Here is a 15,891-nt window from a genome sequence, read left to right as displayed (position 1 = left end):
CGAAATCCCTCCCCGCCCTCAGTATTACAAATAGATGTTATGTTTTAATGCCTAAGTGAATAATTATGAATATGTATGCGTGTGTATCACATGTGTGTCTTTTACCACTTTTACTCAAATTGTAGCATAATATAAACTGCCACTTTTTTGTGCGGATACATCTCCCGAGGGTGTCTCTTACCCTCTTATCAGGGTAGCATCTTCTTGTTTTTTATGGTAAACGTTGGTAAACAACAGCCTTTGGTCATGGCTGAATTGATGGGCTGGAATTTATTTAGCCACTGAGAGCAATTCCAGCAAATGTCCCAATTTAAAACTGTATCACTACACTAGAGAGAGAGGCCGTCTGGAGGAGGGGTTCCTGGAAGAGGACCTACCTACGGGATCCGAGGGTGTAATCTGGTTGGAGGACAGGAGGGATCCTGTGGCCCGATTCCCCCCCCCCGCCCCCCCCCCCCCGCCCCCCCCAGCATTTGGAGAAGCGGGCTGGGTAGCTGTGGGGCTGTGCGAGCCTCCCCTCCTCTGTCTGATGACCTTCCCCTCTGGCTTCCCTATCAGTGTTGAACCTGACCCTCATCGACCTCCCGGGTATCACCAAGGTGCCCGTGGGGGACCAGCCCCCAGATATCGAGTACCAGATCAAGGACATGATCCTGCAGTTCATCAGCCGGGAGAGCAGTCTCATCCTCGCCGTCACCCCTGCCAACATGGACCTGGCCAACTCAGATGCCCTCAAGCTGGCCAAGGAGGTCGACCCCCAAGGTAACCGCTGAGCCCTACACCGGAAGTTCCCCTGCTGGGTGCCTGCGAGCATGGCAACTTGCCCCGCATCCTTGATTCCAAGTTGTTGGTATTCCCTTTGGCACATGACCCCTAGGAAAAGGCCCTTCTGGGATACAGCATCTCCCGTCGGGGCCAACAGTGCTAGAGGGCTGCCCCTGGGAGGCTCTTGGGTGGCATTTGGGCATTTCTCCGAGGCTTGGTCCCCTCTGTCAAAATGGCACCAGCGATCCTAACGTGTAGCACTTCTGAATGCTGAGAGGATTGGAGAGTCCCTGTAACTGCTCAGGGGCCAGGCGGGGTGGGGGAGGGGGTATGAGGGTGATGAGCTAATGAAGCCCAGTGGGGCGATAGGGAGCAGCGGGGACTGTGGCATCTGTTGCCCGGGGCATTCCAGGTCAGACATTTCCATTTATTAAGTACATGTCCGTTAAGTACCTGCTCTGTGCCGGGCTCTGCTTTGGCCTTGGAAACCCTACAGGGGACAGAATGGACAGGGTCCCTGCCACTGGGGAGTTGACATTCCAGCGGGGGAGACAGAAGACAGCAAGGAAAGAAGCAAGTGGGACAGTTTCAGCCAGAAGTGGGCACCCAGAGGAAAATCAGGCCGTTTGAGAGTAGCTGGGATGGGAGGGGGGTCAGAGGCCTCTGAAGATGAGAGGTTTCAGGCAAGACCAGAATGATGAACGACAGAAAGAGGCAGAGCCCAGGAAAATGGACAGCGATGCCAGCTAGGCTGGGCACGATTTGAGCCGGGGGTGCCCAGGACACGACGCCAGTGTGGCCGGGGCAGAGCAAACCAAAGGGAGGACAGGTGGGGCAAGGGTGGGGTGGGACAGACCTTCCGTGGCCTTGGTGGCTGCCGTGGGCAGCTGGGTGTGCCCTGAGCGTGTTGAAGGTTGTGTGGAGTGGGACACACACTCAAATACATTTTGGAAAATGCCCTCCGACTGCCTCATTCCACGTGGTTTGGAGGGAGTTGGGGACCAGGGAGGAGCTGGGGAACGACAGGCTCTGGGACTCCACTGCCTGGTTTCCAGCCCTGCTCAGGCCTGAGGGCGGCCGGGGAGGGCAGGCAGCTGACGGCCCTTTCGTGCACTGGAGTGGGAGCTCCTCAGAGTTGAGGGCTACGCGCTGAGACTCTTGGTCCCGCGAAGGACGTGCTGTGTCCCCGTGGTCATCCTGGGCAGGCACGCTCTCCCGGGAGAGGCCGCCCCTGCCCCCGGCCCTCCACGGCTTCCCTGTGCCCCGACTCCGGTCCCACGGAACGGAGCGTGGTTGTGACACATACCGCGGAGGCTTGACCGGGCAGTGAGAGAGTGGGGACGGGTACAGTTATGTGCCACTTGTGACCTTGATGCTGGCATTCTTCCTTGAAGAGAGCATTTTTCTGGCTTCGAAAGTATTCATAATTCATCACCGTTACCAACATGTCCACACTGTAAAATCTAGAACCTGAAAAGTGACCGCTCCCCTCCCGCTGCAGAGACACCAATGGCCACGGTTGGTAAATAACCTTTCAGAGTTTCTTCTTCCGTGGATACTCACGTTTTAAAAAACGGGGTGGTCTTTCCTGATTTTTTCCGTAACGTGTGTGCCTGTTTCTCTGGTCTCATAGGGACACGTCTACGTGGCATCCACCGAATGGGCCACTCTTGCCCATTCTTTGTTCTTGAGCATTTGGGTCATTTCTGGTCTTTCATAAACAATCCTCCGGTGAAATCCGACATTTCCAATAGAGTCAGAGGGAGCCCCAGTCACATCCCTCTGCTGCACTCTGTCTGCCTCCCCCCTCCCTCCCTGGCAAGCCTTGTGGGTGTTCACGGCTGTGGCTGCTTTGCCCTCCAGAAAGGTGATGCCGGCTCAGAGGCTCAGAGGTTCACACTGCCGCATGTGAACGGGCAGGGGCCCCAGGGAGCGGACGGCTGTGCTTTGCTGCCCCCCTCGCCACCCTCCGGAGGTCTCTCTGGGCCTCCCGCGCGTCACACGTGCCCACGTCCACGTCCACACACGCACTAGCACGGAGAGGATCCTTCCGTGCCAGCAGGGGCACTGATCTGTAGGCGTGTAGCTTTGCTAGGAGGGTTCCCTTGTCTAGGTGACCCGGAGACAGGAGGAATTCGATGGGGGTGGTTCCCAGAGTGGAATTTTGGCCTTCAGGTGAAAGGTAACCCTAGAAACAGTCGCCGTGGGTTTGCGTATCATGTTGGGACTTGGCAGGTGACTCGGCACAGCGTGGAGACTGACCTGGGATTTGGGTTTCCGTGAGGTTTCCCCGGCACTACAGCAGCAAGACGCTGTCGCAGATCATGGGAATGACCGTGACGGTGGCCAGTATTTACTGATAGAACATTTGTCACAAGCCACGTTGATCTTCATGGACACCCCACTGGGATCGGTGTGGCTGTTGTCTTCTCTTGACATGAGGGAAACTGGGGTCCAGGCAGGGGACGTTATGGCTCGTCCCAGGTCTCACAGCCTAGAAGTGGGGACCCCCAGGCTGCCAGCCCGGACTCCTTTCTCATGGCGACCTCTGACCTCTGGGCTCTTTCAGGCCTGCGGACCATTGGCGTCATCACCAAGCTCGACCTGATGGATGAAGGCACTGACGCCAGGGACGTCCTGGAAAACAAGTTGCTCCCCTTGAGAAGAGGTGCGGCTGGGCAGGGAGCCGGGGGCCAAGGGGCGGAGTGGCTGGATGTATGTTCCGGTGATATTTGTTTTTGTCCTTATCGTTACCGAAACCTGGGCAGATGCCAGGAAGTACGCACAGATAAACACTCAGCATTGCCTGCTTCCCCAGCGCCCAGAGTAACTGCTTTTCCATTTCAGTACAAACCCTTCTGTCTTCACGCCTCCATGTACATATCTTTTTCCTCTGACGTGTATACGTTCACTTTTAACACCTGCTCACTTGGGGGACATAAACAAGCCTACAGGAAAAGAAAACCAAAGTCATCCACAGCCCGGCTTCTCCCACTAGTTCTTACTTTGTGGCTCTCCTCCCAAAAAGTTCCTCAGGATTCATAATTTCTATTAATTTTCATGCTTGCTTTCTGAGCACTTTTTTAACCTTTTTTTTTAATGTTTTTTTTTTTTTTTTTTAACATTTTTTAAATTTATTTTTGAGACAGAGAGAGACAGAGCATGAGCAGGGGAGGGGCAGAGAGAGAGGGAAACACAGAATCTGAAACAGGCTCCAGGCTCTGAGCCGTCAGCACAGAGCCCGACACGGGGCTCGAACTCACGGACCGCGAGATCATGACCTGAGCCAAAGTCGGACGCTTAACCGACCCAGGCGCCCCTTAATGTTTATTTTTGAGAAAGAGAGAGAGAGAATGGAGGAGGGGCAGAGAGAGAGGGAGACACAGAATCCGAAGCAGGCTCCAGTCTCCGAACTGTCAGCACAGAGCCTGACGCGGGGCTCGAACTCACAGACTACGAGATCATGACCCGAACCGAAGTCGGGCTCTTAACCGACTGAGCCACCCAGGCGCCCCTTATTATTATTTTTTAGAAAGAATATGAACGGGGGAGAAGGGCAGAGAGGGAGAGAGAGAAAGAGAGAGAGAATCTCAAGCAAGCTCCACACTCAGGGTGGACTTTATCCCAAGACCCTGAGATCATGACCTGAGCCAAAATCAAGAGCCAGACGCTCAACTGACGGAACACTTTTGTTATGATGTTTATTTAGTTTAGAAAGAGTACGCATGAGCAGGGGAGGGGCAGAGAGAGAGGGAGACAGAGGATCCAAAGACGGCTCCGCGCTGACAGCACAGAGCCCGATGCAGGGCTCAAACTCACGAACCAGGAGATCATGACGTGAGCCGAAGTCAGATGTTTAACCGACTGAGCCACCCAGGTGCCCTTATTATGAACATTTTTATTTTATTTTATTTTTTTTTATTTTTTTAAATTTTTTTTCAACGTTTTTTATTTATTTTTGGGACAGAGAGAGACAAAGCATGAATGGGGCAGGGGCAGAGAGAGAGGGAGACACAGAATCGGAAACAGGCTCCAGGCTCCGAGCCATCAGCCCAGAGCCTGACGCGGGGCTCGAACTCACGGACAGCGAGATCGTGACCTGGCTGAAGTCGGACACTTAACCGACTGCGCCACCCAGGCGCCCCATTATGAACATTTTTAAAAACCTTCTCGAAAGTAGGGAGAGAAGTACGAGGAGCCCCCATGGACCCAGCCTCGGTGGTTACCAACACGGCTAATTTCGATCTCTGAATGTCCCCTGATTTGCTTCCTGGGAGGATTATGAAGCAAATCCTTGGCATCCTATCATTTTACACATAAATACCTGAGTTCTGGTCAAACAGCTCCCCCACCAGCCCCTTTGTGTCTCCTATGCCGTTTTTTGTTTTTGTTTTTGTTTTTGTTTTTTTTGTGGATGTAAGAAACCAGATCATGTCCCACACTTGGGATTGGGCCAGTTGTAGTTCCCTATAAACTGGTAATTAAATCGAGATGGAGGCCTGATAAGGTTTGGGTTTACGATCAAGTTCAGATCTTCTGACAGGAGCAGCCTAAATATTTTTATTTTCAAAAAATGAGAATAGCCAGGTCACCTGGCTGGCTCAGTCAGTTAAGCGTTTGACTCTTGATTTTGTCTCGGGTCATGATTGTATGGTTTGCGAGATGGAACCCTGCCTCGGGCTCTGCACTGACACCGAAGAGCCTGCTTGGGATCCTCACCCTCCCTCTCTCCGCCCCTCCCCCGCTCAGGTATGCTTGTGAGCTCACTCTCTCTCTCTCTCTCTCTCTCTCTCTCTCTCTCTCAAACAAACAAACTTATTAAGTGTCTCTTATGTACCCAGTGCTCTTCATGTACATCAGCCCATTGAATACTGGTAACAGTCCAACAAGGTGGCTCTGTTCCTACCCCCATTTTATAGATGAATAAACTGAGGCACAGAGAAGCTAAATCCCTTGCTCCCGCTCACAAAAACTAGGAAGTGACAGAGCTGCTCTTGAATGCCAGCTCTCCAGTGTCATGCCACTTTGCGACCTACTTTTCCATTTCACTTAGCAGAAGAGCAGGGCATTTCCCCGTGACAGGCGACTGTCAAGGGTCCTTCCTCAAAGCGACTTCTGAGGGTCCAGTGGAATCCATTCTAGGAGGATGTGTGGGCTGTTACTCAATCCCTGTTTGTTAGGTTATTCCTGTTTTTCACTATGGCATGTTGTTGAGTGTCCATCTAGGCTTTTTAGTTGGTGGTGGTGTTTGGTTATATATATATATATATATATATATATATATATATTTTTTTTTTTTTTTTTTTTTTTTTTTTTAATGTTTATGTGTTTTTGGGAGAGAGCATGAGCCGGGGAGGGACAGAGAGAGAGAGGGACACAGAATCCAAAGCAGGCTTCAGGCTCTGAGCTGTCAGCACAAAGCCCGACACGGGGTTCGAACTCACACACCGTGAGATCGTGACCTGAGCCGAAGTCGGATGCTTAACGGACTGAGCCACCCAGGTGCTGCTAAGCCGTTGTTTTCTTAATTGCTTCCGTCTTGTGCCCCGTTCCTTCCCTCCGGGATCTGCTGTCAGCTGTAGGCACCTAGGGGCATGTTGGTGTTGCCAGGACCATGTAGATCTTTTCTTTTGCCCCTAGGCATTCCCTCTTCCATGTCTGGGATAGGCATGGGGAAAACCTGGTTCCCACCTGCCCCCAGCCCTGCTGAGACATTGAGTGATGAGAGGGGCCCCCAGGGGAGGCTGGAACGTGGTCAGGGCAGAACCCAAACACCCATTTAGCTGCCAGGATCCCGAGCTGAAGAGTGAGTCACTGTTGGAGGCTTAGGAAGGAAGGATTGGGGGGCGCCTGGGTGGCGCAGTCGGTTAAGCGTCCGACTTCAGCCAGGTCACGATCTCGCGGTCCGTGAGTTCGAGCCCCGCGTCAGGCTCTGGGCTGATGGCTCGGAGCCTGGAGCCTGTTTCCGACTCTGTGTCTCCCTCTCTCTGCCCCTCCCCCGTTCATGCTCTGTCTCTCTCTGTCCCAAAAATAAATAAAAAACATTGAAAAAAAAAAAAATTAAAAAAAAAAAAAAAAAAGGAAGGAAGGATTGGTGCTGAAGCCCGAAGAGGACCCCACATGTCCTCACACCCTCTGCCATCCCTCCCCCAGCCCCCTGACCGCGTGCTCATTCTGCACACACTAGGCCTAAATCTTGGTCCCCGAAGGATGCTACCTGGGCTCAGCATTGCCGCTGGGGGGGCCAGGTGACACAGACCTCCTCAGCTTCCTTTCTCCCCACTCACTGCTGTCTGCATCTGCCCTCTGCCTTCCTGTCTGTGTCCAAGAAGGTGTGCCCTTCCTCTCCCGGCTCTGTCTGCCTGCTCCCGACTTGTACCCGCAGCCTCCCTCCCTCAGTGTTCCCCTCTTGTCCCGTGGCCTTTTGTTTTTTTTTTTTGTTTTTTTTTTTTTTTTTTTTTAATTTTTTTTTTTTTTCAACGTTTTTTATTTTTTATTTATTTTTGGGACAGAGAGAGACAGAGCATGAACGGGGGAGGGGCAGAGAGAGAGGGAGACACAGAATCGGAAACAGGCTCCAGGCTCCAAGCCATCAGCCCAGAGCCTGACGCGGGGCTCGAACTCACGGACCGCGAGATCGTGACCTGGCTGAAGTCGGACGCTTAACCGACTGCGCCACCCAGGCGCCCCGTCCCGTGGCCTTTTGAGTCTCTCGAGCTGCCACCTTCTCCTTGGCTTCCCAAAGACTCAGAACTCTCGCACCTTCGGGAACCAAAATCCAAGCCAGACCACTGTCTCTGCTCCGTGCGGTTGACATGTTTGCTGTCGTGTGGATGATAGCGAGCTTGGGCTTCCCACAGGTCTGGGTTCACCCTCTTGATTCTCCGGCTGCCCCTCTCCGTGACCTCCCCTTGGTCACTTCCGCTCATCTGTAAAATGGACATAGTGACATATGCGGACAGGATGAAAAGTAATTGGGCCTGCACGAGACTGGGCGGGAATAAGGGCGGGCAGGCAGGCACCACTCCCCTCCCCCCAAGGGAGACCGTCAACGCCTGCTGCTAAGCAGGGGGGGATGTACGTATGTGTGCACCTGTCCCCAGTCCACCTCTCCAACTCTGATTATGTCAGCAGTCGTGAATGACAGTCCCCGCGTCTGCTTTGTTGAGCACCTACCATGGGTCAGCCACGAGGCTCAGTTCTTAGTGTCCTGTGACATCCACTCACCCACCCTGCTGGTGTGCTGAGTGCCTCGCGTCCCCACGCGGGGACCCGAGACTGTTCTGGCTTTTTGAACACCATCCCCTTTCTCTTCATGTCCGAACGTGGCAGATCTTCTCTTCGTGCTAGCATCTTTGTGGTACATATTGTTTCCCATGTGTGAAGAATTCCGAAATGGTACTGAAAGCCGCCTGTGAAGGAGAAGGTCTCCCAGCCCTTCCTGCATGTCCCATTTCTCACGTGGTCACGGTTACCATTTTCTTTGTGTCTTGGCTCAGAAAATTTTAACCCAAATATAGTCATCTCTGAAAACCACCCGTGTTCTCTTCCAGTTTCATGGTGTGTGTATAGATCTGTGATCCCTCGAGGATTAGGTTCGGTAGGCACCCAGCTTGGGTTTTTGCGTGTCTTTTTTTAATGTGTTTTTCTGTTGTTTTTTTTTTTTTTTTTGAGAAAAAGCACATACATGTGCACGAGCTGAGGAGGAAGAGAGAGAGAATCCCAAGGAGGCTCCGTGCTGTCAGCGTAGAGCCCAGCACGGGGCTCATACCCGCAAACTGTGACCTGAGTCAAAATCAAAAGTTGGACGCTTAACCGATTGAGTCACCCAGGCGCCCCCACAACTAACTTTGTTCCTTTGCTGGCCGTGGCCGTTGAGTGATCCACCTTCCTTCCGTTGGCTCTGAGGAATTAGCCATTAGTTCCCACCTGCCCTTCATGTGGTTTTGGACTTTTTTCTTTTCTGTTCCATTCATCTCTCCAGACGTACATGCCCCAATGTACCCAACCTTTTCAAACGTAACAGGTTTTAATACCAGGCAAGATGAGGTATTCCTAACTCGGCCTTATTTTTGAAGTGGTTTTCTTACTTGTCTTTATTTAAAAAAAAAAAAAAAATTATTATTTTTTTTTTTTTTTAGTGTTTATTTACTTTTGAGAGAGAGAGAGAGAGAGAGAGAGAGCATGAGCAGGGGAGGGGCAGAGAGACGAGGAGACAGAATCCGAAGCAGGCTCTAGGGTCCGAGCCATCAGCACAGAGCTCGGTGCAGGGCTCAAACTCACGGACCGCGAGATCATGACCTGAGCCGAAATCAGATGCTTAACTGACTGAGCCACCCAGGCGCCCCTTCTCACTTGTCTTTAAAACACAGTTTGTGGGTTTCGTCTTCTCCAAAGCTTTTCTCCGTCCCCCGCCTCACATCAGGCCGGGCGTCACCCCTCCTGCAGACACTTCTGTTGCTTTCCAGGACCGCACTCTACGTTTGTGTTCTCCCAGTTTCTGAGTAATGAGTGGGGCTTGTGGCCCAGTCCACGAGTGACCTGTGGGACAGGGTCCCTGTCTGTGCCTGCACCTGGCCCAGCCCCGTTCCTGGTCCGCGGTGGGCATCCCGGGCACCTCGGCTCACCTGGCACGGCCCCTGCCCCTCTCCTCCCGCAGGCTACATCGGTGTGGTGAACCGCAGCCAGAAGGACATTGAGGGCAAGAAGGACATCCGCACGGCACTGGCGGCCGAGAGGAAGTTCTTCCTCTCCCACCCAGCCTACCGGCACATGGCTGACCGCATGGGCACCCCACACCTGCAGAAGACCCTGAACCAGGTACAGCCGGGATTTTGTGCAGGTGCAGTCCACAGTGATGCTGGCCTCGGTCTAGAGCCGGCGCGCGTTTTAGCAAAATGAGTTCAGTCCACATCTGATTCGGGGCCTGGTGGAGAGTGGGTATGCAGTAAGCGGGTCGTGGCACTGTTCCTGTCACGGTTACTGTTCCTGTTATTTTTTTTTTTTTTTTTTTTCAACATTTATTTATTTTTGGGACAGAGAGAGACAGAGCATGAACGGGGGAGGGACAGAGAGAGAGGGAGACACAGAATCGGAAACAGGCTCCAGGCTCCGAGCCATCAGCCCAGAGCCCGACGCGGGGCTCGAACTCACGGACCGCGAGATCGTGACCTGGCTGAAGTCGGACGCTTAACCGACTGCGCCACCCAGGCGCCCCCAGTATTGCATTTTCTACCGCTGTCTTGTTTTTCTACACGGAATGCATTCATAGGGTTTATGAACAACGCAGGTATCGATACACGTGCGGCGAGGTGCCCCCTTCTGCCCCTTCCTTCCACCTCCGGGGCCCCACAGTTGGTACTGCCTGCGTTTCTTTCTGTCCATAGAAGCGAAACGGACTTCCCAGAATCACTGCTCTCCCTTTCTTACCGTAACTGACGCCATGCGCCCCCCCACCCTCCCCCCGCCCCTTGCTTTTGAGGATTTTTTGCTCAGCAGTATCTCCTGGAGTGCTGGCTGTGCAGAAAAGAACCCTTCCTCACTCCTTTTCGCAGCTGCATACTGGTCTCTGAATGCAGTCTGTTCAGCCGTCTCTTTTTGGAGACTGACTCCATCTTCTCGTCTTCCTGGTGCATAGAGGCCGCCGCTAGTAACATGTTAATGACCTCATCTTGTGCCCCTGTTGATTTCTCTGGAGAGGAAAGTCCCTGATGGGGGATTGCGGAGTCTCACTGTCACAGACGCTGCTGCCTGTCCTCAGGGTCTGTCCTGGTTTGCCCATCCAGGGTGGCGAGACCTTCCCCTTTGAGACTTTGTGGCAGCTTCCTGGAAGGTGGGAAGGCATCAGAGCAACAGTGAATCGTTTCTTCGCGTATGCAGTGGTGACACAGGAGCAGGGCTCTGTCCTCGGGGAAGACATTTTTCTAATGGGGGGGGGGGGGCGGCGGGGAACAGATTCGGAACAAGTCACCAGATGAATGCACAATCAGGTATTAGGTAGCAGCCGGGCCATGAAAAGCTGGCGCAGGACAAGAAGGCAGAGAAGGCAGCTCAGGGGCAAAGAGGAAAGTGTCCTGTGGGAGGGGCCCTCCAGGAAAGGAAGCAGTGGGCCTGGGCAGAGGGCTGTGGGAGAGGAAAGGAAGTAAAACCCCCTTGCAGGTGGCAGGGGCCTCCTGTGGGAGCCGGCACGGGGCCCGGCTGACCACCTGGGATGCGGCTCTGCATCGGGGCACTTCTTGGGAGCCGTGGCCCCCCTGTCCCCTGTTTTCCCTGTGAACAAAACGGGGCCGCTCTCGTGCTCTAAGACGCGATCGGACACCAGAGGGAAGGTCTGCGGGGCGTGTGGCTCAGATCCCCACCCCAGAAGGCATGCAGGCCCCACAGGGGGTCTGGGACACTGCCCCTGGCCACAGAGGGTGTCAGAGGGACTGTCAGAATCCTGCCACAGAGTGTGCTGAGCTGGAGCCTCAGGCTCCCTCACACCTTTTTTCAAGCTTGAGGGATACTCTAAATTCTTGTCTGGTGTAGGACAGATGACGGCAAAATGCTTCTTTCCGCTTTTAGCGTACTAGCTGCTTTTATGGCTTTTTGTTTTGTTCCCTCCCTCTCTGTCTCTCTTTTCTCTCTTTTATTATAGTTAAAAGAAAAAAAAAAAGTCCCACAGCCCAAATATAGTGAATATCTCATTTCTTCCCATCTGGTGGTGGGTCCCTTCCTGGGAGTTGGCCAGTGTCACCACTAAGTGGGCTTCCTTCTAGAGACATTCAGGGCCTGGAGAGGCCACTGTGTCTGTGTCTTCCTCCCCTCCCTCCCCACTCCCCCTCCTCCTTCCTGTCCCTCCTCCCTCCTCCCTCCCCTTCCTCCCTGTCCTTCTCCAGCTCCCTCCTCTCCCTCCTCCCACCTCCCTGCTCCTCCCTGTCCCTCTCCCCCTCCCCTTTCCCTCCCCTCCCCCTCCCCCCTTCTTTGCCTTCCCTTCCCTTTGTTTCTTTTGACACCTGAACAACCTTGTATTTGTGTGCCGTGTACCATTCTCCCTTACTTTTTCTCTCCCCACCCATCCTGAGGCTCGTTCTCTAACCTCATCTGCCGTGCCGCTTCCTTTTACAATTTGTGACTGCTTAAATCCACGTGATTCGGAAGCAGAACAGGAGAGAAGGGGCCGCAGAGGTGTCCCTTCCCACCCGCCTGCCCCACTCCGGCCTTTCTTCCACATTTGTTTCCTGTGATGCTTCCTTCTCTCTGTCCACGCGACTAAAAATATGTTCTTACTTTCTCCCTGTCTTTCACAGAAGGGAGCACACATCCTGCATCCGTTCTGTGCCTTCCCTGGGGAGCTGTTTCTGCCTTAGGCTTTGGGGCCTGTTCCTGTGTCTGTACAGCTGCCCGTTGTCCTGGGGCCCGCTGGCCAGTCCTCCAGGACGTGGGTCCACTGGCGGCCCCCTGGGCCTCTCCCCGGAGCACCCGTGGGAGGCTGTTCTGGGTCAGCACGCGGTGTGCCGTGTGGCCCGGAAACCCTGGTTATCTGCCCGGCGCAGGCCCAGGGGGCTGCTCACGGCGTCCCGCTGCTGGGGGCGGCACGTGTCCCCTCTCCTGGTCCCGTGCATGGGTGTGACTCCTGTTGCTTCCTCTCGAGGCCGGGGGGTGCGCCGGGCGCAGGGGGCCATCTCGTCCTCAGCCCCCTGCCAGTGCAACAGGCCTGCCCCTTCCCAGCATCCTGCCTGTGCTGACCTCTGGCCTCTCTCTGTCCCATAGCAACTGACCAACCACATCCGGGAGTCCCTGCCAGCCCTGCGGAGCAAGCTGCAGAGCCAGCTGCTGTCCCTGGAGAAGGAGGTGGAGGAGTACAAGAACTTCCGGCCCGATGACCCCACTCGCAAAACCAAAGCCTTGCTGCAGTACGTGTCTCCCACCCTCTGCCTGGCTCGCCGGGGCCTCTGGCCGGCCGTGGGGTCCTGGGTCTGGGCTGGGTGCCTATCCTTATCCATCCGTCCACCCATCCATTCACTTAGCAGACATCCTTGGGGAGCCTCCTGTGTGCCAGGCCCTGTCCTGAGCACTGGAGCCGCCACAGTGGGTGGGGCAGCCAGCCAGCCCTGCCCCCACATGCTCAGAAAGCAGGGAGGGAAGGGATGGGACCGAAAATGAGTAAAGAAGAAAACGAATAGTGTGTTAAATGGGTGAAATATTATTGTCGGGAAGAGGCTGGGGTGCCAGGATGGGCGTGGGGTTGCCATTTAAAATAGAGTGGTCTAGGGGCGCCTGGGTGGCTCAGTCGGTTGAGCGTCCGACTTCGGCTAGGGTCATGATCTCGCAGTTCATGAGTTCGAGCCCCACATCGGGCTCTGTGCTGACAGCTCGGAGCCTGGAGCTCACTTCGGATTCTGTGTCTCCTTCTCTCTCTGCCCCTCCCCTGCTCATGCTCGGTCTCTCTCTGTCTCAAAAATAAATAAAACATTTAAAAAAATCTTTTTTTTTTTTTTTTAAATAGAATGGTCTAGAGGGCCGCCCTGAGACAGTGAGAGTCAGGCAAAGACCTAAAGAGGTCAGGGGTGGGGCCCGGAGGTGCAAAGGTCCTGAGGCAGGACAGCACCCTGCAGTGTTGGAGGAAGCTATGTGGCAGAACAGAACGAGTGAGAGGAGAGTGTGAAGGAGGGGTAGAGTGGAGGAGGGGAGAGCAGGGAAGGGACAGAGCAGAGAGCATTCAGGTCTTTGTGGGCCACAGGGAGGAATCAGACTTTTGCTGTCAGGTGGGAGCCAGGGAGGGTTCTGAGCATAGGAGGGACGGCCTGATTCAGGTGTTGACAGGGGCCCCCTGGTGGCTGTGGGGAGGACAGACATGGGGGAACAGGGTTGGGAGCCTGGCCCTGTGCCAGCTTTTTATGCTCTGTCTCTTGGAATTCTCACCCTGACCCTGAGCGGATGCCCACTGGCCCAGCTCAGAGCTGATGGGGACTCTTTGAAGCCACCCAGCTGTGAGGCGGGGCGAGGGTTGGTGTGCCCCACAATACCAGGTTCTCTCTCGAGGCTTCTCCTGCCTCCGTACTCCCGGTTTCTGGCCTGCAAGGAACCCTGGGCGCTTAGTTAGAGTGGGATCCAGAAATTCCCTGGCAGCTCATGAGGCAGAGGGTCCCACACGTATGACTCCTCCCACAGACACACCAGAGGAACACCACCCATAGTGGCCACATCCTAACCCTGATGTCCCCCCATCCTCTGCCACGCAGCACTGCATGGTGGGTTCAGGGGTGAGAATGCTTTGATGCTCAGACTTAACACTGTTCATCTCTTGGGGGACAAAAGCTTCTTGGGATCTGAGACACCCTGCGCCTGCCTCCCTGCCAGGTGTTCGGGGAGAACCCATTCATCAGCGGCCAGGCCCGGCCTCTCACCGGCACCAGTCGGACTTGCCCACGAGAACTGGACATCTCTTCGCCAGCAAACTGGGCTTGGGCCAGTAGAGGCCAGTAGAGGCCGGTCCCTTGACCACAGTAGCTCCTGTTCAGGGCAGACTGTGCGCAGTACTGGAGATCAAGAGTTTGGGGGACGGGAATGATTAAGACAGATGGTGCCAGAGGCTGGGAAAGCAACTAGAAATGCTAAGGAAAACCAAACACTAATAAATACTTGACTTCCCTGCTGCACACGCGATCACCGGGCTCATTGGCAACACTCAGAGACTTTTGTAAGGGTTGGGCCGGGTTCCCAGGACCCATGTGTGGTATTAACATATTTCATCAACCACGTCAGTGCTTTATTTTTATTACTACTTTCTTTTTTAATGTTTATTTCTTTGTATGAGAGAGAGCATAAGCTGGGGAGGGACAGAGAGAAGGGGGGACAGAGAATCCGAAGCAGGCTCTACGCTCTCCTAGCTGTCAGCACAGAGCCCGATGCAGGCTTAAACCCACAAACCATGAGATCATGACCTGAGCCGAAATCGGACGCTTAACCTACTGAGCCACCCAGGTGCCCCTTATGGGAGCACTTTAAAAAAAAACAAAACAAAACAGGGGTGCCTGGGTGGCTCAGTCGGTTGAGCCTCCGACTTCGGCTCAAGTCATGATCTTGCAGTTTGTGGGTTCAAGCCCCGTGTCGGGCTCTTGTGCTGACAGCTCGGAGCCTGAAGCCTGCTTCGGATTCTGTGTCTCCCTCTCTCTCTGCCCCTCCTCACCTCACGCTCTGTCTCTCTCTCTTTCAAAAATAAATAAATATGTAAAAAATTAAAACATTTTAACTTTTCTGAACTCAGAAGCTTTAGGTGAATTACCACTAATTGGCTGCATTCTTTCTTTTTTGTGGGGGTACCAATGAATAGTGCTGCTTAGGATTGGTGATTCCTTGGAGTGGATAAAAAATCGAAACTCCTTGAATCCTCACAATGACCCTATGCGGAGATTTACCATGCAGATGAGGAAACTGAGGCTCGGAGGGGCAAAGCCACTTGTCCACGGAATCACAGCAGTCATTGGCAGAATCCACCTGAGTTGTGTGGAGGGGCTGCTTTTTCACTCACAGTTCTGCCTGATCAAGGCAGAAGTTGCTAAGCTGTGACCCTCCCCTCCCCCATCCTCACTCTTGCTGTCTGCAAAACAGGAGTAATAATGCTACCCAACCCCCTCCAATTCAGTGAATGAATAATCCTAATGGGCCTGGCACATAGTGATTGCTTGCCATCGGCAGCCCTGTATCTTACTCGTTTTGTATGCATCTTGGTGCTAAAAAATGAAAAGAGTGTGTAAGCCACAGCTTGACCTGGAACATAATTCTGGGTCAGAACCTCCCCTCTGACATTCAGGTTTCCTTTTCCCCCCCCAGGATGGTCCAGCAGTTTGGGGTGGACTTCGAAAAGAGGATCGAAGGCTCTGGAGACCAAGTGGACACGCTAGAACTCTCCGGGGGTGCCCGAATCAATCGCATCTTCCACGAGCGGTTTCCCTTTGAGCTGGTGAAGGTAGCACCGCTGGGCGGGGCCCTCCTGACTGGGGTCAGGCCCCCTTCTGCACAGCTTCCGGCCGGGCCTCCTCCCTCCTGCCTCCAGGCGTCTGCCTGCTGGGAGCAGAGGTGGTGGAGGGGGGGAGGGTGTCCCCTTCCGGGCCCTTGTTTCCTGAGCAGGCAGCTTAGAGGTAT

General features: G+C 54.0%; 1 protein-coding gene across 14 annotated transcripts in view; it reads left to right on the top strand.

Moving 5' to 3' along the window:
• Positions 1-15,891, top strand: part of DNM2 (dynamin 2) — an 89,300-nt gene that overhangs the window by 45,101 nt on the left and 28,308 nt on the right. For all 14 annotated transcript variants that reach the window (XM_058728024.1, XM_058728018.1, XM_058728021.1 and 11 more), the window contains 5 exons: positions 559-762; positions 3,335-3,433; positions 9,425-9,585; positions 12,517-12,659; positions 15,580-15,715. In XM_058728024.1, coding sequence (XP_058584007.1) covers positions 559-762; positions 3,335-3,433; positions 9,425-9,585; positions 12,517-12,659; positions 15,580-15,715 — 743 coding nt within the window. The remainder of the gene's footprint in view (positions 1-558; positions 763-3,334; positions 3,434-9,424; positions 9,586-12,516; positions 12,660-15,579; positions 15,716-15,891) is intronic.

Source organism: Neofelis nebulosa, chromosome 4 (assembly GCF_028018385.1).
Source record: "Neofelis nebulosa isolate mNeoNeb1 chromosome 4, mNeoNeb1.pri, whole genome shotgun sequence".
Lineage (NCBI taxonomy): Eukaryota > Metazoa > Chordata > Mammalia > Carnivora > Felidae > Neofelis > Neofelis nebulosa.
This window is presented reverse-complemented; position numbering and strand designations above follow the sequence as displayed.